The sequence below is a fragment of the Lampetra fluviatilis genome, chromosome 7 (genome assembly GCF_964198595.1).
Source record: "Lampetra fluviatilis chromosome 7, kcLamFluv1.1, whole genome shotgun sequence".
In the NCBI taxonomy this organism is placed as follows: Eukaryota; Metazoa; Chordata; class Hyperoartia; order Petromyzontiformes; family Petromyzontidae; genus Lampetra; species Lampetra fluviatilis.
Genome location: NC_136281.1, coordinates 4,979,395 through 5,002,852, shown reverse-complemented (window position 1 = coordinate 5,002,852; position 23,458 = coordinate 4,979,395). Strand labels below are relative to the sequence as shown.

At 51.3% G+C, this 23,458-nt stretch overlaps 1 protein-coding gene across 2 annotated transcripts in view; it reads left to right on the top strand.

The window, feature by feature from the left end:
* Positions 1 to 23,458, top strand: part of IARS2 (isoleucyl-tRNA synthetase 2, mitochondrial) — a 28,007-nt gene that overhangs the window by 2,920 nt on the left and 1,629 nt on the right. Inside the window, exons 4-23 of one of the 2 annotated variants that reach the window (XM_078858262.1) lie at positions 367 to 518; positions 701 to 750; positions 1,350 to 1,459; positions 2,071 to 2,161; positions 2,854 to 2,969; positions 4,091 to 4,260; positions 4,978 to 5,068; positions 5,392 to 5,543; positions 8,034 to 8,194; positions 14,463 to 14,565; positions 15,938 to 16,031; positions 17,096 to 17,107; positions 18,109 to 18,217; positions 19,501 to 19,603; positions 20,005 to 20,130; positions 20,723 to 20,854; positions 21,442 to 21,548; positions 22,018 to 22,169; positions 22,409 to 22,605; positions 23,055 to 23,199. In XM_078858262.1, coding sequence (XP_078714388.1) covers positions 367 to 518; positions 701 to 750; positions 1,350 to 1,459; positions 2,071 to 2,161; positions 2,854 to 2,969; positions 4,091 to 4,260; positions 4,978 to 5,068; positions 5,392 to 5,543; positions 8,034 to 8,194; positions 14,463 to 14,565; positions 15,938 to 16,031; positions 17,096 to 17,107; positions 18,109 to 18,217; positions 19,501 to 19,603; positions 20,005 to 20,130; positions 20,723 to 20,854; positions 21,442 to 21,548; positions 22,018 to 22,169; positions 22,409 to 22,605; positions 23,055 to 23,199 — 2,373 coding nt within the window. The remainder of the gene's footprint in view (positions 1 to 366; positions 519 to 700; positions 751 to 1,349; positions 1,460 to 2,070; positions 2,162 to 2,853; positions 2,970 to 4,090; positions 4,261 to 4,977; positions 5,069 to 5,391; positions 5,544 to 8,033; positions 8,195 to 14,462; positions 14,566 to 15,937; positions 16,032 to 17,095; positions 17,108 to 18,108; positions 18,218 to 19,500; positions 19,604 to 20,004; positions 20,131 to 20,722; positions 20,855 to 21,441; positions 21,549 to 22,017; positions 22,170 to 22,408; positions 22,606 to 23,054; positions 23,200 to 23,458) is intronic. The other variant, XM_078858263.1, reaches the window with a different exon arrangement.

Genomic DNA, 23,458 nt, shown 5'->3' with positions numbered 1-23,458 from the left:
CACAATATCGTTCGCACTGTCTTATACAGGAAACGTACATAGAATAAACTTACTTTTTGTGCGATTATTCTTCGGAGCAGAGAGATGTACTGACTAATAGTTGGAGATTGCATTTTATACGATGGTGCCTTGTCAGCGTTGACAAATCTACCTGTTTATTTGTCACATGAACAATTTTCCTTACATCACACTTCGTGTATTCAAAGTAAAAACAGCACGAATAAGCGGATTTGTATTTTTTTTAAAGAGTAGCAAATGTTTTCACTCCTATGCTATATTCGCATCTTGTACACGTGATGAGCAGGTGGGCTCCAGCGTCCTGTCGCCACTGCCTGCGCTGATGTGGTTTTGTATGTTCCCGTGCAGCTCGCGAGTTTGCTGAGAAAGCGATTGAGAAGCAGCGAGCATCTTTCATCCGTTGGGGCATTATGGCCAATTGGAAGGACGATTGCTACTACACGTTCAGCAAGGAGTATGAGGCCGAACAGCTGAAGGTCTTCTACAGCATGCATGAAAAGGTGTGCAGTTGGCCACAGTGTCGTATGTGACTCGTTCTGCATCTTGCTGTGCACATGCAGGGAAAGTGAGGATAGTTTTTTTTGTAGCAGAGATAAAGTTGAATAAAACCTAATGGCTGCTAATTGATGGTACCACAGCACTTTTCTCTGTCGTGCTTTATTGTGTGTGATTTGCTTCATAGGGTTTCATATATCAAGATTACAAGCCAGTGTTCTGGTCTCCATCAACAAGGTAAGAGTTAAGCTTTTGTTGTTTGTTGATCTGGCTGCATTGAGGAGAGGGTATGGGAATAGCGATTAACTGATCAAATTCCATTTGTTTGCTCACAATACACGCGTTTAATAACGCATGCAACATTAACGTGCATTAATTAAATTTGAGGCACATTTTATGCAAATGCTATGTTTAGCCTCATAGACCGAACAAGATTAAACATACAATAAAAATGAGGGAGGATAAATAAGACAAAAACGATCAATGAACTGTGGCCCACAATGTTGACGATTCACCGAATAGCACGAGGGGTGAATAGTTACATGCCTAGAGTGCTGTGCCCAACTTCCTTCGTGCACCTGCATGGAGGTGCTTGTGCCTTTTGTTATCTGCACAGCGATGTTAATGATCTGCCACAAAGTGGACGCGAAGGGTTGGCTGGTCATTAGACCTGCCACAATTCACTCCCCCTCCCCCCCGTCATGCTTATTGTGGGGGTTACTTGACCATACTTCGGCACATCGTTACAGTCCTACTGGTGACCATACTGCGCGAGTTGTTTGGGTGTCACAATTGCCAGCGAGTGAAGTTGTAACGAAGCTGGTGGCTGTACACAGGACGGCGCTCGCTGAGGCTGAGTTGGAGTACAACCCAGCGCACACCAGCAAGGCTGTCCACGTCAAGTTTCCCCTTGCTCAAGTGCCGCCCAAGCTTGCGTCTCTCTTAGGTAATTCTGGAACATTTCACCATGTCTACAACGTTTCCATCTGTGGGGCTGCCACGCACTGCCATTGTGCGTCCGTGACGGAAAATCTCACGATTAATCAAAACCCACGATTGAGCAGTAGAAATGCACAATACGTTCACGTATAATCACTCAATAAACAACACTTCAAATGGCATGAAACAGAAGCAACAACAACAATTTCAATTCATGTGGAATGTAAATTAAATTGTATCAAATCATGCTTTCAAAAATGAAACGTAAAAACTACTTTAGGGTTGCAGGACGTCACGGAATCCAGGGCAGCAGGAAAACATGGGAGAGGGGAGAGAGATCATCACCCTGGCACAAGCTGGGATGAATTAACCGTAGCCCAACACCAGCAACAACAATTCCCAGGGACAGCCGGAGAAGCCAGGGCATCACCAATGGGTTCCAGGGGGCCCAAGGCCCATCATTCACATTCTCTGGACAATTTAAACAAAAAAACATGTAGTGCTTCTATAATTACTACGAATACAAACAAAGCCCAGGGAAACGAGGTGCAGATATTGACCCGTTTTCGTTGCTGCAGATTGTGTGTAACGATGATGACGCGTGCTGCTGTGTTGCAGGCCCCGATGCCACAGTGAGCCTGGTGATATGGACGACCCAGCCCTGGACCCTGCCGGCCAACGAGGCCGTCTGCTTTATGCCCAACTCGAAGTAAGTCGCCTGTTAATAATGGGTCACAGTTTGTTGTGTACACTTGAAATATACCTTAGGGTAGACCTGAAAGTATTCGCTGCCATCATATAATGAGAATGTTTTTGCTTCCTTTTCAGCCTGTTGGCATAATATTTTCTTCCGTGTAACCCGACTTGAGCAATACATGTGATAAATAAATAAATGCCCGTGGAATTATTTCAGCTGATAGGTATTGTTGATCGGCATGAACATGTAGACATTTATATTCTTGAATATGAATTCCTGCAGTCACGAAAGCTTTAAGTCAAGATTTATGTAGACATTTGTCATCCTGCTTTTATTGAGGCTTTCCTGGAAAAATGAAGAGCATTCTAATTCAATGCATTACCATGCTTTGTATTTCAATAAGTTTCATTATTTGTAGCACTATACCCGTTCAAACATGTTTTTTGTTTTTACATAATGTTAATTGTTTTGCCATTTGCGGTCCACAGCATTCATCAACACCGTTTTGGAAACAACCACGCATTTAATTAACAATTTGGTTGGATCTTGTTTAATTACATCGTTTAGTGGGCCTTACCTCATAAAATAAAAAAAATGTTTAGTTTAATTCACCCCTGCAGCGGGGCTCGTGTTTACTTATTTTCCAGAGGTTCGCATTGTTTCACAGATCCATCGCATGCCGCACACCCCCTTGTGTCGAGCAGGTACAGTGTGGTGAAGTGCGGCCAGACGGGGGAGCTGCTGCTGTTGGCTGCAGACAGAGTGGAGAGCTTGGCCACGGCCCTCCGCACCACGCTGGAAACGTTGCACACCTTCGCTGGTGCGTCGACGCGGCACACAGTGCCAGCGGCAAGCCGGTGCCCTCGCACCCTACCCTACCTGCGCAGTGGCGTCATTTTAGCTTTTTAAAATAAATGTGATATTACGCTCATAGTCTGGCAGCTATAAATGACACAGGCCCGTATGCTGATGCTGCAAGTGCGAAAGGCTACGTTTTATAATGGCGCACGTTGACGGCGTCATAAAACAATATGTTCTACACATGACCTGCCTCTTATGCAATTTTAATGGTGAAGACCGATAAGCAATATAATGGTTTTACCATTGTGCATACTGCCGTGGAATTGTATAAAGTGACCTTTGAAGCACAGCCGTACCATAGAGTCTGTAATATTGAGGCTAACAAAGTCTAAGGTTGTATAACTACTCCGTGAGTGTAAGAGTTGAGTGCTTCCTTTCTTAAAATATAAAATTAACTGAAAACCTTACCTTGCCAATAGGCCTTGCACCTGTTGCCCAATAACCACATAGGCAGTGCTGTGTGGACTTTGATCTGAGGACATGTTGACTGGACAGTGCCCCAGCTCAATGCAGCCGTGTTAAGTGGTATAGCCTCTGGGCGAGGTGGTGCACACCTGTAATACAGTGCTTTAGAGGTGGACCATGCCGAGGTTATCATGCGCCTGACATGCCTAACTTGTAGGCTACAAAGAAGCCAGCAGTACAGCAGACTTATTGGTACAGATTTGAGTCACCTTTGACTTGTTGGAGCTAGAAAACCTGGAGCACTCAAAATAAAAACCCAAGGCAGGGTTTCTATCTGGATGCTCCAGGTTTCTCCTGGCTACAACATACAAAAATCCTCGTGGAGAATTTAGAACATTTCCCTTTGTTTTCCTCCACCTGAAAATGAGTCTTGAGACTCGGTGAGGCTTTCCTTGCTGAAGGACTCCTATCACTGATTAGTACTGACTGCTGTCCTTATCCATGCAACTTAGCATATTGCGCAACTCATGCTTGTCTATAGCCAAATGCAGTCTGACTTGAGCGTGGCGCTTCGTTAGTGGGGCAGTTGCCAGGGGATATGAAAGTGACGTGGGTAGTCTAGGGCAGATTGAATTGAGCGTGGCGTGGCGTTGTGGCTGTGCGTGTCGCGTACAGGGTCCGACTTGCAGGGCGGCGCCTGCTCCCACCCCACCATCGCCGGCAAGATAGCGCCGCTGCTGCCAGCCGCGCACGTCACCATGCTGATGGGCACGGGGCTGGTGCACACGGCGCCCGCGCATGGCGCCGATGACTTCAGCGTGGCCGTCGCGCACAAGCTGCCCGTGGTGTGTAAAAACGAGGCGGTGTAAAAACTGGGTTATCGAATCAAATTGTCATCCCGAATCGTGACAATGATATATCACTTGGGGTGAATGTTTACGTATCCAATGTGTTTAACCTCTGTTTCTCTACAATAAGGCAGTATTACGGCGGTGAGATGTATTCAGTACTGTGTTGCCACGTACGTTATCACCAACGTGGTACTTTCAGTCTGACTTTATCTATGGAAATGTTATGATGCCCCCACCCTGCTATCCACATGAATTAAACACAATGAGTGTGAGGGTGTTCCTTTTGGATGGAACGTGAAAATAACAAAACCATGTAGTTCTGCCGATGACCAGATCACCCGGAATGCACCCGATCTTGTCGTATCCTGGAAGCTAATCCGAACTTGAGCCGTGATAGTGCTTGAGTGGGTTAACACCACGATGGACAAAATAAGTGTCATAGGTTCCTGCGGGGCTACACTACATGGTGAGCAAATAAAGGGCAGTGGAGAAAAATCGATTTCCGTAGGCTACCACATCTGTGCTCCCTACCTTCGCCATCCCACACTGACCAGAGTGCTGAAGTGTGGTCAAGTAACCACCACGACACGCACAGTGTGTGGAGGCCCTCGCTAAGCAGTGGGTTGACCAAAGGGCAGCACGCGTAGCTCTAGTTAAAGTGTGTCTCATGTGACTGCGCGTGGCGGTGACGACGACGTGTGCGGAGCGTAGAGGAGCCTGGTGGACGAGGAGGGGCTCTTCACAGCAGAGGCTGGGGAGGAGCTACAGGGCAAGGCCGTGCTGGAGGAGGGCAACGAGGCTGGTGGGTCCCTGTTGCGCCCTCCATATCCTGCCCAACCAGCCAGTGGCAACTGCACCGGGGCCCACTGATAGATTTTGGGCAAGATTGGCAACCAAAGCGGAAAAGAGCCTAACGCTGTGCACCACCAGAATTAGTTTGTGTATGTTAGACTGTTCGCGAAATGTGTTTGCGTGTTTCCGTGCACACACGTTCTTCGAGTATTTTTCCCGAACTGAAGTGTAGGCCGCCATAATGTAGGGGCCTGCCAACTTGCTGTGATTTACTTACCACCGTTTCCTAGCCGTGCTGACCCCCGCGTGCGTTGCTGTTGTGCGCGGCGTCAGTGGTGGCGCAGCTGCGAGCGGCGGGCTGCCTGCTGCACGAGGCCGCCTGCGTGCACAGCTACCCCTACGACTGGCGCAGCCACCAGCCTGTGCTGGTGCGCGCCAGCAGCCAGTGGTTCATCAACACTGACACGCTGCGGGATCGCGCCCAGGCACGTGCACGCCCTTCCATTTGTGTGTGAGTGTGTGTCTTGTGTCATCTGTGTGAGCGTGTGTTTGTATGCGTGTGTGGGGAGCAGTAATGTAGTGGTTAGCACACTGCACTACGAACCCGGCGACCCGAGTTCAATTCTCGCTCACTGCTAACACCAATGACGATTATCTGTACTGGTCCTGGGCCTCCCTGAGGTCAACTCAGCCTCAAATGAGTACCTAGTGCTGTGTGCGAACATTGCCACTTGGGAGACAAAGGCGGTCATGCGTGGTGCTGGCCACCTACCCCTTTGTGTGCCGTGCTGGCCTTCATAGGTGCTCGCTTACAGCACTTTCCCCAACAGTCTGTTAAGGCTATACGGGGGATCTTTTTCTTTTGTGTGAGCGCATGTGTCTTGGTCTTTGTGTGAGCACATGTTTCTGTGTGTTTGTGATTGTGAGGAGCGGTGGGACAGTAGTTAGTGCACAGCGCTACAAACCCCGGCAACTCAATGTCAATTTCTTGATTCCGAATTGGTAAGTAGTATCATAACTTCTAATGGGCTTCCTATAGGTCGACTCAGCCTTTTAATAGTACCTGGTGTGGTGTATAAGCACAAAAGTAGCCTGGCATGTGGCTGGCCGCATATGCCCCTTGTGTGCTGTGTCAGCTTTTAAGAGGTGCTTACTAGCAGCACTTGTGTTTGAGGCTAAATCGGGGGTCTTTGTATTTGTTTCATTATGTGTGTGGCCATGTGCTCATAAGGTGGCAGTAGTTAATGCACTGTCACAGCAATCCTGGTTAAATTCCAAGCCGCATTCATCAAGGACATTTGTATTTGGTATCTGAACCTGGCAAGGTTGACCCAGCCAAAAATGAATGCACATTCAGGCTTTGTGGAAAGATAAAAGGTGGCTGGGCATGGCACTGGGCCCCTCTCCTTGTGCGCTGTAGCAGCCTTAATTGGTGGTGGCTGACAGTCCGTGATAATGTATTTTATTATCCAGTAAAGTCTTGATTTGAAGCTTTCGTGACTGCAGGAAGCCATACTCTTTGGTTCTTTCGGTCAAGTCACGTAGGTAGAAAATCAAATATATCACGACCTTTTGATCGCAACAACAAGCGACCGTCTTCAGGTGTTCACATGTCCTTTGGATTGCACTCTCATGCTCACATGCCCTCTAGTCAATCTCTCACAATCGCTGGCCCCACCCTCTTGCCAGATGCGGCAACCCCCCCTCCCCCCCCCCCTCTCGGGTCAATATAATGCCTCGTCCACAGCAGTCTAATTCTCTCACCTGAAGACGGTCGCTTGTTGTTGCGATCGAAACGTCGGGATCTATTATCTTTTTCTACCTACGTAACTTTACCGAAAGAACCAAAGAGTATGGATATCCAGTAAAGCGACACTTGTTCGACAAATTGATTTTAACATGCATCTAGCATGCGGGAGGAAACTGGAGTACCCCTACAGGAGCTACGCACATGGGGGCATAATATTCCAAGCTCTGCACGTGTAGATTCAATCCACTGATGTGCTGCCATCTTCTGGGATCCTGGGTGCATATTTTTGTGGCTGTGTACAGGTATAAATTCAAGTGATCTCTGATATTAAAAAAAACCTCAACATATTCGTCGATAATAGTGCCTAAAAACAAAAAAACGAAATAACATGACATGGGACCTTTTTTTGTAGCACATAATGGGCCATTGCCGAAATGTTGCCTATTATATATTTTTCCATTTAAGGCCCCACAGTGTTATTGAAAAATGTGTTTGAGGTTTATTTTGCTATTTGTGCTTTTGCACCACTACCAACGCAGCAGCATTGGCCAATACATTGTTTATTATTATTATTGGTTTTTTACCCTTTTATCTGGCAACACAACTGACACCTTTTTTACAAGGAGTCATGTTTGCATAGACCACAATACCTGCAGTCATAATGCAAACAAAAACATAACGTTATGTTTATGTTATGTTTTTTGTTTGCATTATGACTGCAGGTATTGTGGTCTATGCAAACATGACTCCTTGTAAAAAAGGTGTCAGTTTTGTTGCCAGATAAAAGGGTAAAAAACCAATTATCATATTTTTTACTGGCAAATGAGGTTCCAATGGTGTAAACATTGTTTATTCTCTGACATAACTTGGCCAGGTGGCTCGGCAGGTAGAGTGAGCGGCTCGCAATCGCAAAATTGGAAATTCAAATCCCCGTTGGGGGTTGACTTGGCTCATCATCCCTCCGGGGTCAATAATTATATGAGTTTCACTTTGTGGTGACGTCAACAGTTGTTGACCGATCTAGGGACTCGCGCTTGCCATAGGAACGTGGAATTTCCACCACTGGTTTGGGGGCAGTAAACAGGAGACGAGCACCGCGTCAATGCTCATTTGAACAATAAATCAAATTTGGATCTAATGAATGCAGAGCGTGTACGTGCGGGCGCAAGCGGCGTTAACGGCACCATTAATCCCTGCACTGCTGCGCGACACTGACGCCCCGCAGGAAGTGCTGAAGAAGGTGAAGGTGGTGCCGAGCGCGTCCAGCGGGGGCGTGCAGGCCGCTCTTGATCGCCGCTCCTTCTGGTGCATCTCCCGCCAACGCTGCTGGGGCGTCCCCATCCCAGTCTTCTACAACCGCCAGACGCGGGAGCCGCTCATCAACAAGTGAGTGTTTCCACACGGCGCGACGGTGGGCGCGCTCGGCTGGTAGGCCGAGCTGGGCCGTGGTGGACCGAACAAGGCCGGGGCGATGAGAGCTGATCGGGGTTGGTTACTGAGTAATTTGGGGCAATCTCTGGGACATTTTGAGGTTGTTTCGTCATTGTCATTCCACGTGTCTGCCCAGGAGTGTGTTGTAGAGTTTCTACGCTCTTTTCCGCATTAGGTTGGCGATGATTGCTGTTATGAGTTTCGTAAATAAGTGAAGAATATGGCGTGTGTTTTATGGGTAATACGCACAGTATTAACCAGGGCGGCCTGCCAGATTAGAACAGCAAAACTCTGCAACCAGCTTCGAATTATCGAAGGAGATGTGGGTGGTCTGGGCTGATCTGATCTGATGCACGGTAATCTGGGGTGTTTTGGGCTGATCTGCCGTGATCTGGGGTGATCCCAAGTGATCTGTGGTGATTCGGGGCGATCCAGCGAGCGATTTGATATCTCACCTGTATAGTAATGAGCGATGTGAATGATTAAGCTGTTGCCGTTTTGTAATATATTTGATTAGTCGAGTTGACCAGAGGGGGTGAGTGTTTTCTGTAAATGGGCAATCCGTTGCTGTTTTCCCAACAGCAGAGCAAGCTATGGAGCCTGGCTTTAGCCATAATTGACGTTCAAAGTTATGTTAAAGTGAAGTAATTAACCCATGAAAGCCGTTATGAACACGGCCATCTGAATTACATTCCCGGCCATGGCTAGCATCAGCGGCGATTGATATCTGAACCGGTCCTGAGTTGCCATCACCCATCACCCATCACCAACCCACACTGACTAGCGAGGTGAAGTATGGTCAAATAGCTCCCATGATCAACACGGCATGGAGAGGCCTTCATCCGGTAGTGGATTGGCAACGGGCTGTGTTAACGCATTTAATTTGGTATTTTAACATTTTATTCTCTAGGTATGCAACATACACAATGATTTATTCTTGTGAATAACTTAACAGCACGTTTAATGTCTGCATCACTGCACAGTATGCAACAAATTAACATAACCTTACTATATATGAGATTCCATCGCGTCACAGGGCCGCGGCGATTAACTTACCATCACTGTGAGGTGTCCTGAATCTCGTGGCGAGTCGTGGCATGACCGCACGTGGAGAACCCGTACAGTAATTGCCACCTTTCTCGCTGGTGGCATTACGATTCGTGTCCACAGTCGTTCAGACCGGCTCATTACCCCGAGAATGGCGACGTATTTGCGTTGCACGGGCGGTCGCTGTTCGGGCTCGGTCCGTGTCTTCCACCACGTTTGCCACTCCTGTTGGCCTGACTGACTGACCAGAAACTGCCATTGTCTTGGAACAGTCTACGGGGCGTAGCGATATCCCCCCACCTACCATGGATCCAGGAATGTGCAAACCTGTTTGTTCACTTCGGCCAAGTTCTGACTGCCCCCATGCGTCTTTCGTCGAACGCTTTGAGTTGCTAAGCAAAAACGGCCAGCGCGACAACTCAGGTGTCGCTTAGCGTTGCACATAATTTACGTTAAGTTTGGTTCCAGTGTACAGGATGGCACGTATTGACTGAATTTGTTATAGTTTTCATATGTGTGTGTATATGTACACAATACATTATCTTGCAGATGTAGCATTTAAATGCTCAAGAGCACACCAATCTTTGGGTTTTAATTTTAGCGTTGGCTTGAAAAATTGTCATTCATGTAAAAAGCTCGTAGAAAGTTAATTGGACAGATACCATACATTTACTTGCACTCGACACGATGACAATGTTTTAAACAGGTAAAAATTTTATTCAGAAAAACGTGTTTAATAAGCATTACATGAACAATATATTTTTTAAACTGTAGCAATTTTTTATAAATTTAATCGGAAATACGCTAAATGATAAATCGGTATCTCCACACTTTGCCAGCAACCAATCTCAACCCAGCCAAGAGGCAGTTGTGCTGCAGACAGGGCAGCACCCTGATGAGTCTGCCCGCCGTGGGTGCAACTTTGCCCTGAGGGGGGCGCTGTACCGGGTCGGCCGAGGAAATGGTCGGAGGCCGTGGCTTGACCTGTGAAACTGACAGGCGAAATGCGGTGGCCGCCGGCTGTCAATTCATAGGTCAAGGCCCGGCCTCGAAGCCTCTTGGGTGACTTGCAGGGGCAGCGTTGCTGCACGATGACGACGCACGGACGACACTGGGAGCACGCGTAGGGCCACCACTGGCTCGTTGCGTTGACCACCTTAATTGAACATTTCCATCGGTTTGTCATTTAAAAGAGGTACAATTTTAAAAGGTAAAGCGACTTGAGCTGTTCTTTTTTTATAACAGGGCCCAAAAATGCTTGTCTTTAACGATGGCTGAAACGCATTGCATTGACTGTTTGTATCCCCCGCTGCTGGTGGTGGAGACATCGCCACATTTTCACTGAAAAATCCGACAATATAACATTTCATTACACTTGAATCAGGCCCCGAGGGTACGCAGAGAACATGCTAACCTATTCATGGTTCTTTCGGTAAAGTCACCTAGATAGAAAATAAAAATTAAATTAAAATGTAAAAATAAATAAAACGTCGTGGTTTTTTACTTTTATTTTTAATGAATTTTTTTATTTACATTCTATTTTCTACCTACGTGACTTTACCGAAAGAACCAAGAATATTAATTTCTGTAGTCACGAAAATTTTAAGTCAAAACATGCTAACCGCACACGAACACCGTCTGCACAAAAAGGTCTTAACGTATTATACATTTCACTCGTCCTGCCTGCAGGAATTACGAGGCCGTAGCCCTGGTGGCTACGGCCTCGTGATGATGATACATTGTGGCAGCAGTCGATGTTCAAGTGAATGTCCATCAAAAGTAACAGTAACTCCACTGGGAGCGATGGAACATCCACATGGAGTTGCTGTTACACCTGATGCACACTGTGGGTGGCACAAACAGCTGCTTGTGTGTCGTAGGCGATGCCTTCTTTTCGTGGCCGCCAGTGCCGCCATCCTGCGGAGGAAAACACGCTCCGACCCTCGACTTTCTCTTGGCGCGAACGCACACACGCGCACTAACGCCGCCACATCTGACACCGACAAGCGATTAACTCACGAAGGCAGATTGCTGTCTCGTTTAGTAATCGATCAAGGGTAATATTGACGTCGTTTATTCAAGGCCAAATTCTTTCTTGGCTATTTCTTCCTTTCCATGTGGGAGGGAAGTCAAAGTAAACTAATGAAATCCACACACAAGCTCAATTATCCATACAGATGGCTCTGCAGCCGACTCGCCGAAATTCTACGCACTCTCCACATCGCCACTTACACTGCGACTCTCCGTGGCCACCACCTGTGGCAACAGGAAGGGCTCCACCAGTGGGTTTCTACAGCAGCCACAGTCAAACACGTCCCCACCGGGCACAATCAGGTGAGCCGGCACACGGGCGCCCGGGCTCAAAGTCTAAACATGACGACGACGGCAACCCGGCGAGGCCCCTAAATGGTGGGTGTGGGACTTGGGGAGCCGTGAGCGCTTGTGCAACGCACAGCGTTGGCACACAACCTAATTAAGCACGGACTTTAAACCCTGCTGCTGAAGCAGCGAGGGGGAGTGGTTAGTACGTCCATCGAAGCCTCCATTTTGGCCTAATATTGCAAATGCACACAATTCCAAAAGGTGCCTTCGCCTTCCCTGCTAAGAGACCTGTTGCCGTAGACACGAGCCCCAATGTTCAACTGCGAGCCGCGTGGGTTGTTAAACGTGGACCATGCGCTTTACGACCCGATCCCTGTCGCAACGGCTGGCTTTGGGAGCTTGTAAAAGTGGCTGTTCTCCGCTGTCCTTGTGACCCGCGGTACATGCTCCATCGTGCCGGAGAGGGCCTTATCGCGGTGGGGGGGTTGGGGCAATAAAGCAACTGCCGCCGTTGTAACGACCACGGAGCAAAGTTCTCGCCACCACGAGTTATGTAAACTTGTTCTACCACACCCAGGTTTTGTCGTCTTGGGCATTTTCTTTTTGTCGAAGCCATGAACTGTTTCAAAAATAATAATTTCCAACAGCCCCATCTGTAGAGCACTTTTTTATTCCTCACCTGATGTTTCTAATTTCCGTCTAGAAGTGTACATTTGCGTGCGTTTTCTCGATAAGGGCACATGCACACACCGTCAGATTAACAGATGGTGCGACATCCCAATTCACACGGAGCCGTGTTGCCAAGGACACCGCTTGTGGTTATTAATTACTCGCGTGCGGCAAATCTACTTCCTGAGCTGAACGTTTAGTCATCGCAAGCGAGGAGACTCGAACCTCCGAGTGCACCTTGGGCAGTTTCCCCTGCGTCTGATCCTCGGCTATGGCAGCCCTCGCCCACATTTAGCAAACGCACTTGTGTGCCGTGACTTCGCCCCTGGCATCGCCACTTTGGTTTTACCTTCACTCTGGGCGGTTGTGAGGCTGCCCCGGGGGGCTGGCGAGAGACCCAGCAGCTGGAATGACGAGGCCGTCCCGTGCCAGCCGGTACCGCCCGCGCGCTTGCGTGTCGGTCCCACTCGCTCGCTCGCTTGCTCAATCGCTCGCTCAATCGATCGCTCGCTCGCTCGCTGCTCACTCATCAATCCCTCACTCGCCTATTCACTGGCTTGCTCGTTCACCAACTCGACCGCTCACCTGCTCACATACCGCTTATCCGCTCACCTGCTCCTCGACGCACTCACTCACTCGACCGCTCACTCACTTATTCACCCACTTATTGACCCATTTGCTTTGCCACCCGCTCACTCAACCGTTATTGAATCGCTTGCCTTACCACACACCCACTCACTCGCTTTCTCACTCACTCACCCGTTCACTCTCTCACCTGTTCACCCACTAAGTGACTCGCCTTATCCACCCAGTCAATCGCTCACTCACCAGCCCACCGAACTCACGCACGCACTCGCCCACTCGCTCAACTCACTCACCGACTCTGCCCGGACTCCCTCTCGTAGGGAGGTGCGCTCTGCTGATATAACGTGCCCCCCCCCCGCACCCCGCCCGCTTCCCAAACTACGTGGGCCGATAACGGAGGATAATCATTAACGAGCGATCAAACATTTGCTCGTCTCCTTCCCTCCCGGTTAGGGGGGCCATGTGGCATTTTAAATATACCTGTTGAGCTCAGCCCTGCCTGCCGTTGAGCCCTCGTTGGCCACAGCCACCAGCCAACGAGACGATGCTCGTTCTGGCTCGAACTTGAGCCAGTGCTGTAGAAGGGTTGAATTTTTGAACGACGTTTGAAGTTTAGAGCTTGAGACTGCGCCGCGTGCGCTTTGCTGCTCCATCTTTACAGGGTACCGGTCTACTTGACACCGAGCCCTTTGGCAGCGCTAGCCCCAGTGAACATCACCGGGCAGTGCTAGCCCGTGTCAACTTCACTGGGCAGTGCTAGCCCGTGTCAACGTCACCGGGCAGTGCTAGCCCGTGTCAACTTCACCGGGCAGTGCTAGCCCGTGTCAACTTCACCGGGCAGTGCTAGCCAGTGTCACCTTCACCGGGCAGTGCTAGCCCGTGTCAACTTCACCGGGCAGTGCTAGCCCGTGTCACCTTCACCGGGCAGTGCCAGCCCGTGTCAACTTCACCGGGCAGTGCTAGCCCGTGTCAACTTCACCGGGCAGTGCTAGCCCGTGTCAACTTCACCGGGCAGTGCTAGCCCGTGTCACCTTCACCGGGCAGTGCCAGCCCGTGTCAACTTCACCGGGCAGCGCTAGCCCGTGTCAACTTCACTGGGCAGTGCTAGCCCCAGTGAACTTCACCGAAAGCGTTAGGTCCTCCTCCTCTCCAGCAGCCTTAAGCTCGCCGTTCTGTCTCTTCGCCGTCGCACAAAATAACTCTCCCCAACGCTGCTACATGTAATGCACAACAAGGGCACAGATACGACTTTAATAGCCTCTTCAAAAGACTTGCCTCCCCGTAGCTGGAGACTGTAAAGAGCTTTCAGGAGTTCATAATTACTTTAGCTCGGTTGATGTTTGCTCAAGATGTGTCACGGATGAAACCTGTCAAGAACCCATTGTACTCGCCACCTCTCCGCCCTTGCTATGCTCTGTAAACTGCAACGGCCCAGTACAGTTTCCACTGGGGGACCTCTGTTTGCCTGGTCAATGTGACCGCCCGGCCGCTCGGTGCACACAACCTCGCCCCGCGTGCGGTGGTGCCTGCGGTGGTCGCGTGTAATTTTCATGCGTCCGTTCGTGTGCTTGCGTGCGTGCGTTCGCACCGCTCCGTCCAGGCACACGGTGGAGCACGTGTGCGCGCTCGTGGAGGAGCACGGCAGCGACTGCTGGTGGAGCCTGCCCCTCGAGGAGCTGCTGCCCAAGTCCGTCCGGGAGAAGGTGGGACGGGTGGCACGCTCCGCCGTCACCTCCCCACCGCCACCACTGCCACCACCGCCACCTTTCACCCCGTAACCCCCGGGCGTCCAGCTCCACCTTGGCATCCATCCCGTGCAGTGTCGCCCACGCCATGGCCCGCGGCCGGAAACGCGACGGTACACAAGTGCGGTGCCGTCGCCGGGCATTTGCATAAAAACCCGGCAGTTTGTTCCCGTCGGGCGACGTTCCGCAATAGCCGCCGAGACCGGATCGGGCATCGGAGGTTGCCTCGCTCGGGGGCCGTAACCACGCCTCGACTCCCCCGCCGCTTGCCGGCATGGGAGCGGAGCAGGTGGTGAACACGCTCCGCTAGCGCCCGCTCTCCCACGGCCTTGATCGCGTGGCACTGAAAACTCGCGGGCAGCTTCAGCTCCCTCCCGTGTAGAATAACATCCATCGCGGATACATTAGTATCAATTACAGGTAGGTTAGTGTCTGTGACAGGTAGATTAGTAGTCGTCACGGGTAGGCTAAGATTCCTCCGGGGTAGCGGAACGTGCGATTACAGCTGTTATCTGTTCATCAAGGGAGGCCGGACCGGTTTTTATGAATTACTGACCCATTTGAACCATATCACACATTTATAAACTGCTCCCAAAGATCACTTACGGTTGAATGATGATCATTTGAACAGGTCAATCAGGCACGAGAGCAGGACTGCTCGATCTATGCTGTGTGTGTAGCATGTTGTGCTGTCTGGTGCAGTGTCTATTTATGTGGTGTGTTCTGAGGTGTGTAAGTGTACAATAATGTGTGGCATATGGTGTTGTATACAGTGCGGTGCACAATGTTGTCAGGTGTGGTGTGAGGTATGTGTGTGCGTTGTGCGAGTGTGTATGACGTCGTGTATGACGTGTATAACGACGTGTATGTTGCGTGGTACGTGGTGTCGCGTGTGCTGTGCGTATGTGTACAGTACACGACGTGGCGTGTAGTAGTGCGGTGTGGTTTCTGTGTGCAATGTCTGCGTGCGTGTTTGGTATATGTACGGTGTGGGGGAAAGAGAGTGCTGCGCTACGAATCTAGCGACCGGAGTTCGATTCACGCTCACAGTCAAGACCAGTGACGATTATCTGAACCGGTCCTGGGCCTCCCCTTAGGACGACTTGGCCTCAAATGAGTAACCTGGGGAAGTGGTGAACAACGCCACCAGGGAGACGGCTGGGCATAGTGCTGGCCACCTACCTCATTGTACTATTTGCCCGCCTTGATAGGTGCTCGCTAACAGAATTTACCCCAACAGTCTGTTGAGCCTATATACACGGGGGGGATCTCTCTCTATGCACGTGTACAATACGCGGTGTTTGCCGTGGCGGTGTGTGTGGTGTCTCAGAGCGGAGTGAAGGGCGACGTCGAATTCGTCAGGGGCGATGACATCATGGACATTTGGTTCGACAGCGGCACCTCCTGGGCCTCGGTCCTCGAAGGTGACACTTCCGGGTTGGGGTCAGGACACCGGCTCGCCGCCGTAGCACGTGCGAGACGTCACGCTACGGGTGGGGGGCGGGCGGGGGGGCATCTTACGTTCGCCCGAAACGGGAGGGGTTCCTTTCCACGATGTAATTTTCTTGACGATTGCAGTTTTAGTTACTGAATATGCCCAACGTCTTCAGATCTAAGCATGCCCCAATCTGGGTGATTATTTAGAAAGGTATACTACGTGTTGTAGGCTTGGGTTTTTAAAGTGGCCGAGGAGTGGCTTCTTGAACGCATCGGTGTGGAGGTCTCTGAGTGTTACCCCCTTGTACGCGTGGTGGATTTTCTGCAGGTACTCTGGGTTTCTCCCACATGCCAAACGCTGAATGGAATTGGCCGAACATCCAAACACAGCACCTATCTGAAAAGAGTCTTGGAACTTAGTGAGGGTTGTCCTGGATTAAAAAAGGGCATTTTAAGCGTCGTAATTTAGCGGCGAGGTTTGTTTCGTGCACTCATTAAAAATACAACGTATGTTGCATGAAGCCTTTTGTTAACAAGAGTATAATGCAGCTTATTCCGTAAAAAAAACCCACCCAAAGTTGGACTTTTACACTTTTGTCATTTACAGTGTTCACGGCAACATGCCGAGCACATCGCTGTAAAGTGTCATAAAACCCACGGTCTCGTGGAGGCCTCGCGGACACGTCCGTCGATGGGTTTTGAAAGTCGTGGTGCCCGCGCAGAGTCTGCCTCCGTGTGAGCTGGTGCACGGCAAACTCCCTCTTCAACTCCTCTTGCGCCACAGTCATCCTAGCCTGATGCCACTATGGCCATAGGTCTCTGACCCACAGGTGCCAGGGGTCACGGGTGTTGTCAGCAGCAGAGTGTGCGGCCCCGCAGGACAGTGGCTCGTGCTGGCGGAGTAAAGGTTGCGGGACTTTAGAGCTGTGGTTAGTGCGTGGCGGTGGCGCACCTTCGCTTGCTTGAGATGGCTTTCCTGAAGTCGTAAAGGTCGGCGTTATATAAGCGTGACTGATTGTGAAACCTGTCTCTCCTTATCTGCCGAGCAAAGGACGAATTTCAGGTAAGGTGAAGTCGTATGGTGTACAGTCTTTAAAATGGAAGGTTAAAGTTCCCCTGTAGTTACAAATGGTTTACGTAAATGATGCACACTCATTCTTTGATCATATAACTAATCTTATTGCTATCTTCAGCCGCAGTCGTAAAGTTGTGAGGCTATATCTCGACACAGCCGTCCCTTGGGTACGGTAAATCAGGGCGACTGCTTTGAGGGGCCCCATGCTTGGACCTCACGGTGTCAGATGTCATCATTACAATTTAGTTTGAAGGTATCAGGGGGTCCCCACACCGTGTGTGGGATTGGTCCCCAGGCCCCGCACCCCCCCCGCCCCCCATGGACTGCGGCCCTGTATCACGGCTTCTAAACCCATCTTTGTCCGTCCATGACCGTTAAATGAAGTCGCACCACTTATCTATTCATCCTAGATTGTTGTTCATCATCCTTTGGAGAGGTTGGTCCTCACCATATGAAAGTAGATTTGTTTTCACCGACACTGTTCACTTTGACAGACCCTCAATGATTCCATTACCTTGCGATCTGATATCACAATTTTGAGGGTCATGATTTGATTAATAAGTCACAGACTGACTACCCCTCGAATATACATTTTTATTTCCTTAAATATTTAACTTTGCAAATGTGATTGTTCCATCTCAAGGGATTAGCCAAGGTGTCCAGGGTGCCAAGTAGCAGATACCGAATGACACGAACATATACAAACGTGTGAACGTACACGATAATTTCAGCCCACTGTTTCCATACAGTGTCTTAAGATGCGGTCGCATTTAGATGTTACGTATGTCCTCGTCGCTCTGTGACGGTATTAAACGCGTTTGCCTTGGCGGTTTACGGATACCAGGGTGGGAAGAAGGGCGATTTGAGCAACAGCTGGCGACAAAGCCGTGCGCGCAGTCGCGTAGTTTGAGCGACGTGCGGCACCGCGCGGCACCGCAGCCCGTCGGTGACGGTGAGCGCGGGGCGCTCGCCCCGTGTGTGGCGCGCAGACGTGGACCAGCGGGCGGACCTGTACCTCGAAGGCAAGGACCAGCTCGGCGGCTGGTTCTACTCCTCGCTGCTGACCAGCGTGGCCGTCAAGAAGAAGGCTCCCTACAAGTGCGTGTGGCCCCGCGGCGCGAGGTGGCGCCGCTATGAACAAAAACGAGCAGCCAATCAGTGGTCCCCGATGCCGTCCCTGACCCTAACGTTTTCGACCTCTCGGTTTTATGTTTTCTTGACATTTGGTAACGGCACACCCCGTCGACACTCCCAGTCACACGCCAACTCACGTGCCGCAGGGGGCTCCGTGTGGCGTGATAACCGCAACCTCGGTGAGGTTTTAGTGGATAAACAAAGGATTATTAAACATTTTAGCATGTCATATTGTAATAAAGCATTGATTATGGTTTAACACGTAGGCTTTCGCGACCAATATCATCCATAATAGAGGTTTTTGGGTTGGATTATGGTGTTGTAGAATATGAGATAAATGTGTAACAGATTTGCAAAGAAAAACCAGTCATGTTGAGAGAAGGGATTAGCCTCTTCAAGATGTGATGTCTACACAAGTGCCAAATTACATACAACGATGAGCTATCTGTGAACTGCTGTGCCACGTATTCTGCTGTGCTGCTGTCACGCCAGGTGGCGCAGCAGTCGGGACGCTTGACTCGCGAGTGAAACTTGCTCATTGAAATTCCAGTCGGGGGTCAACTCGGCCAATCATCTGTCCCCCGGTCGATAAAACTACAACTACTTTGTGTGGGAAGCCAGCGGTGGTTGTCCTAAGGAGAGGCTTGCCCACAACATGGAAATGTGTAATTTTTCACCAATGGCTCAGGGGGGGCCACCACTGTAATTGACCACGACCACGTTGCACCGTTGTGAGGGAGCGGCAATGCGGTCGTATAGGGCACCGCACCTTGAATGCGGCGACCCGAGTTGTGATCCCCGCTCGCAGCCACCCTTGAAGCCGGGAGACGCTGCGACTGACGGCATTATGGTAGCGCGTGTCGAACGACAGGGCGGACGTGCACCACAGTACCTCGGTGGTCTCGTCAGGGATCATAAACCATCGTCGCGCAAACTCCGGTGGTCATCCTCGCAGCGGCTTTTGGATAGCCATCGAACAAAGATGGTCACCGCATCGCGCGCTTTGGGATGAGCTGCAGCCGTCTGGAACACTCTTCCGATATTAGGAAACCATTGGAGCTATGCGCTTGAAATCTAAATTGAAAACGAATTTCTTTAGAACTTATTTTTGTGTTTAGTTTGTTGCCCTTCCCCCGCACCTCCAATTAGCACAGTTGGCTTTGTACGGTGCGAAAGAAGTTCAACATACGTACACGCATACATACGTGTGCCACGTGCTTGACGCTCGCTCCGTTGCCTTGCACCAGGGCTCTGCTCGTGCACGGTTTCGCCGTCGGCGAGAGCGGCAAGAAGATGTCCAAGTCCCTGGGCAACGTCGTGGACCCCGACGTGGTCATCAACGGCGGCAAGGTGCGCGACGCCCCACACAGGCCACGACAGGGGCCACAGACCGCTCGACATAGAGACATCATTAACTGACTAAACAAACAGCAAAATTAAAACGACATTGGGCAAAGCAACCACGACGGACCCACGCGCGCGCGAAACTGGGCACGACGGCCAGCAGAGGCCGAGAAGCGGCGACGTCCAAAGTGGGATGAGAAGGCCGGTCCAGTCCAACAATCCACCGCACGGTCACCCAGACCCTCTCGCCATCTCGCACAAATCGATTCATTTTTTAAAAAATCTAGGCACATGGAAGCCCTTCCCCCCCCCTCTCATGAGATCACCCGAGACGTGCGTGATTGTGCGCTTGGTGCAGCGCACCGCGTGGTAAACCCGCGATGACGCCGGGTGCCGCGTGTGTCCAGGACCTGGCGACGGAGCCCCCGTACGGAGTAGACGTCCTGCGCTGGTGGGTGGCCGAGTCCAACGTATTTGCGGAGGTGGCCATCGGCCCCAAGATCCTCAACGCTGCCCAGGAGAGCATCGACAAGGTGTCTCCGCTCGCTCGCTCGTTCCCCTGCATACTCAAAACGTCTACGTCCTTACTGACTCGCTCACTCATTCACTCACGAACCCACATGCTTGCTTAATCACCTGCTTTGCCTCTCAACTGGCTCGGCTGCTTACCTGTGCAATCGCTCTCGCATGCTCACCTGCTCACCTATTTACGTCTGCTCATCTGGTTACTCGTCCGCCCATCCACTGCGTGCCCACCTGCTCGCTTGCACTCTTACCCACACTTGCTCGCTGTGTTTAAGGAACCGTGACACGCCCAGAATAGATGGACACATACGTGACACTGTTCGACAGAATAAAAGGTTTGCAGTCTCATCTGTTCATCCTTTGTTATTAAATCTGGTGAGGGTTCCAGAATACTGCAGAGCATTGATTCCCCAACCCTTTCGGGACCCGTGGACCACCGTGCACGAAACGATTCGGTGTATCGTGAAAGGAAAAAATCATAGCTCCAACAATCCCACGGAACCACGGGTTTGGGAACCACTGCACTGAAATGAACCGGCAATTCGTAGCTGACGCACGCATTAACCGTTACTTCGCGTGCGTGCGTGAGCGTGGCTAAAGATCCGCAACACGGCGCGCTTCATGCTGGGGAATCTACACGACTTCGACACGGAGGAGCACGCCGTGCAGGCCAAGGACATGCTGCTGCTCGACCAGTTCGTGTTGCACCGCCTCGAGGATTTCTCCACCAAGGTGAGCCGAGTGGAGCCCTCTGGCCCGTGGTCCCCTGCGGGTTCGCGAGGTCCCCTGTTGCGGTGGCTTGCGCCGTTCTCCCGCCGCTGTCCAGGTTGGCGGTGAGCGTCCGCGCCGGGACATTTTAACGGCGGCCAGCGTCGCCTGGCATCTCCTGGCGTCTCTAGAGCCACTCTGGGTGATGAGACGCAGCGTAGATTCTTGACCTTTCAGGAGATCCGGTCCCCATCTATCACCTCACTACCTCTCCCACGTGTATTGCCAGGGCCCTAGGTGACGATGCCTCGGCCTTGTACCAACCGCATGCCCTCGTGACCCTGTGCGGTGTTTAATATTCTGTTAACAAGGCCTCGGGTCAATACCCCGCATGTTTTTTTTACCCCTATTTTCCATTTCCACTTCTGGTCTGACTCCAAATCTTTCCTTAATTTTGAATCGGAGAAAGTTTGAGGGTTACGTTAATGGTTGAAAGAGACGCAAATAAAGTGGAGGTTAAACAGTGGTGTGTTGTGTCGACGTCGCTTGTGTATTTTGTCCCGTCAAAAAAAACGTTATTTTTAAAGGCTGCTCGTGGGCCTCCTCCGTAGGTGACGGAGGCCTATGACTTGTACGACTACAGTCGAGCGACGCGGATCATCATGGCCTTCCTCATCAACGACCTCTCCAGCTTCTACTTCAGCATCATCAAGGACAGGTGGGCACGCGCGAGCGCAGCACCTCGGAGCAAAACGGCTCCGCGGGCCCACGTCGCGCGTACGCAACATCTACACCGACGTCCGTCGCTCGAAATGATGTGAAGTTTTAATGTTTTATTTTAAGACAGTGTCCTTGTGGTTAGTGAATGGGGCACTAATGGGTGTCCATAGCCATCAAACTGCCTGCTTATGTTTCCTCTTTTGCCCACTTGTGTGACCGCATGTTTCCATGTGTCCCCCATGTGTCCCGACATGTGTCTCCCTGTGTCCCTTCGTGTCCCCATATGTCCCTTTGTCTTCATATTCTCATATATCCTGGTGTCCCCACGTCTCCCATCGTGCGCCCGTGTTTCTCCGCACGTTACTGCATGTCCCTGCGTGCCCCCTCGATTCTGGGCGTGCCCGTGCGATCCTTGGCGTCCCCATGTCCACCGCCGCATCCCCGCTTGTCCCTGCTTGTGCGCGCAGGCTTTACTGCGAGGAGAAGCAGGGGCACAAGCGGCGGTCTTGTCAGACGGTGATGCACACGGCCCTGGAAGCCGTCAATCGGGCCCTGGCGCCTATCCTGCCTCACCTCGCCGAGGAAATCTTCCAGCAGCGGCACAAGGGGAAGGATGAAGGTGCGCACACGCGCGAGTCGTGGCGACCCGTCACGTTTGCGCCCGTCTCGAATTACGGCAGCGAAAATAAAGCACCGCACTGCGCGATAACGACAAATGACTACGCGTCGTGCCCGTAACTTAACGCAACGTCTCGGAGCGCAACGTTCTAACCCTGGGGGTGTTGACCCCCATTTTGTTGATAACGACGATGGCGGTGATTGGGGTGGGGGTGGTGGGTGTCGCTTTTGCCACCGCAGACGCAGACGTGGAGAGCGTGTTCCGCTCGGGCTGGGTGGAGGCGAGCGCCGGGTGGAGGAAGCCCGGCGTCGTGGAGGCCATGGAGATGGCCTGCAAGATCCGCGACACCTTCCTGGGCTCCGTCGCGGGGAACAACGCCGCCGAGTACGACACCATCATCGCCGTGGAGCCGGGCCTCCTGTTCGAGCTCCTCGAGGTGAAACAAATGAACGGGCGGCCGGCAACTTGAACAACGCCGAGCGGTCCCCGCCGAGTGACACGGCCGTTGGTTGCCTCGCGGTACCGGAAGGTCGCGGGGTCGATGGCGTGGCGCGTTTAGCACGGGCCGCCCTGCTGCAGGGCATGGAATGGGACTCCCTGTCCAATTTGCCCCACGGGCGCCACTGCAATTGCACCGCCGGCACACTTGAGAGAATGCATGTCACCACCACGTAGGAAGTCGGCTGTGTTTGTCGCGTAGACACTGACCACTGCCACAGAAACGTGTAACTTTCACGACTGCTGGCAGAATGAAGTGCCAATTTGACACTAATCAACCTATGGCCATCACAAAGATTTGGATGCAAGCCCCGAGGTTTCGGCAAATGTGACATGGCCTCCTCTCCGTGCCCCCCTCCGCCCCCCCCCCCCCACCTCCATGTGCAGTTGCTACAGACGGAGGAGGTTTCAAGCACCTCGCAACTCAGCGAGCTCATGATGTCATCACGGACGACGCTGGTCACCAGCCTGCTGGGATCGCTGCCCCTCGGAGCGACGGAGCTCCAAGGAGTCTGCCACATCGACCTCCCAGGTAGACCTCCCACACGCACCCGTGTCAAACTCTCTGTCACACGCACACACTCGTTGTCACACACAAAGCAAAGACGAGATAGATGTCTCCCATATAGACTTAGCAGACTTTAGCAACAAGTACTGTTAGCAAGCACACAAAGGGGGTGGGTGGCAAGCACCATGCCTGGCTGCCTTTGGTCTCCCCAGTGGTAATGTTGACACACCGAAGCAGGTATTCAAATGATTACCTGTTTATAAAATCCTTATTGGTGTTGGGT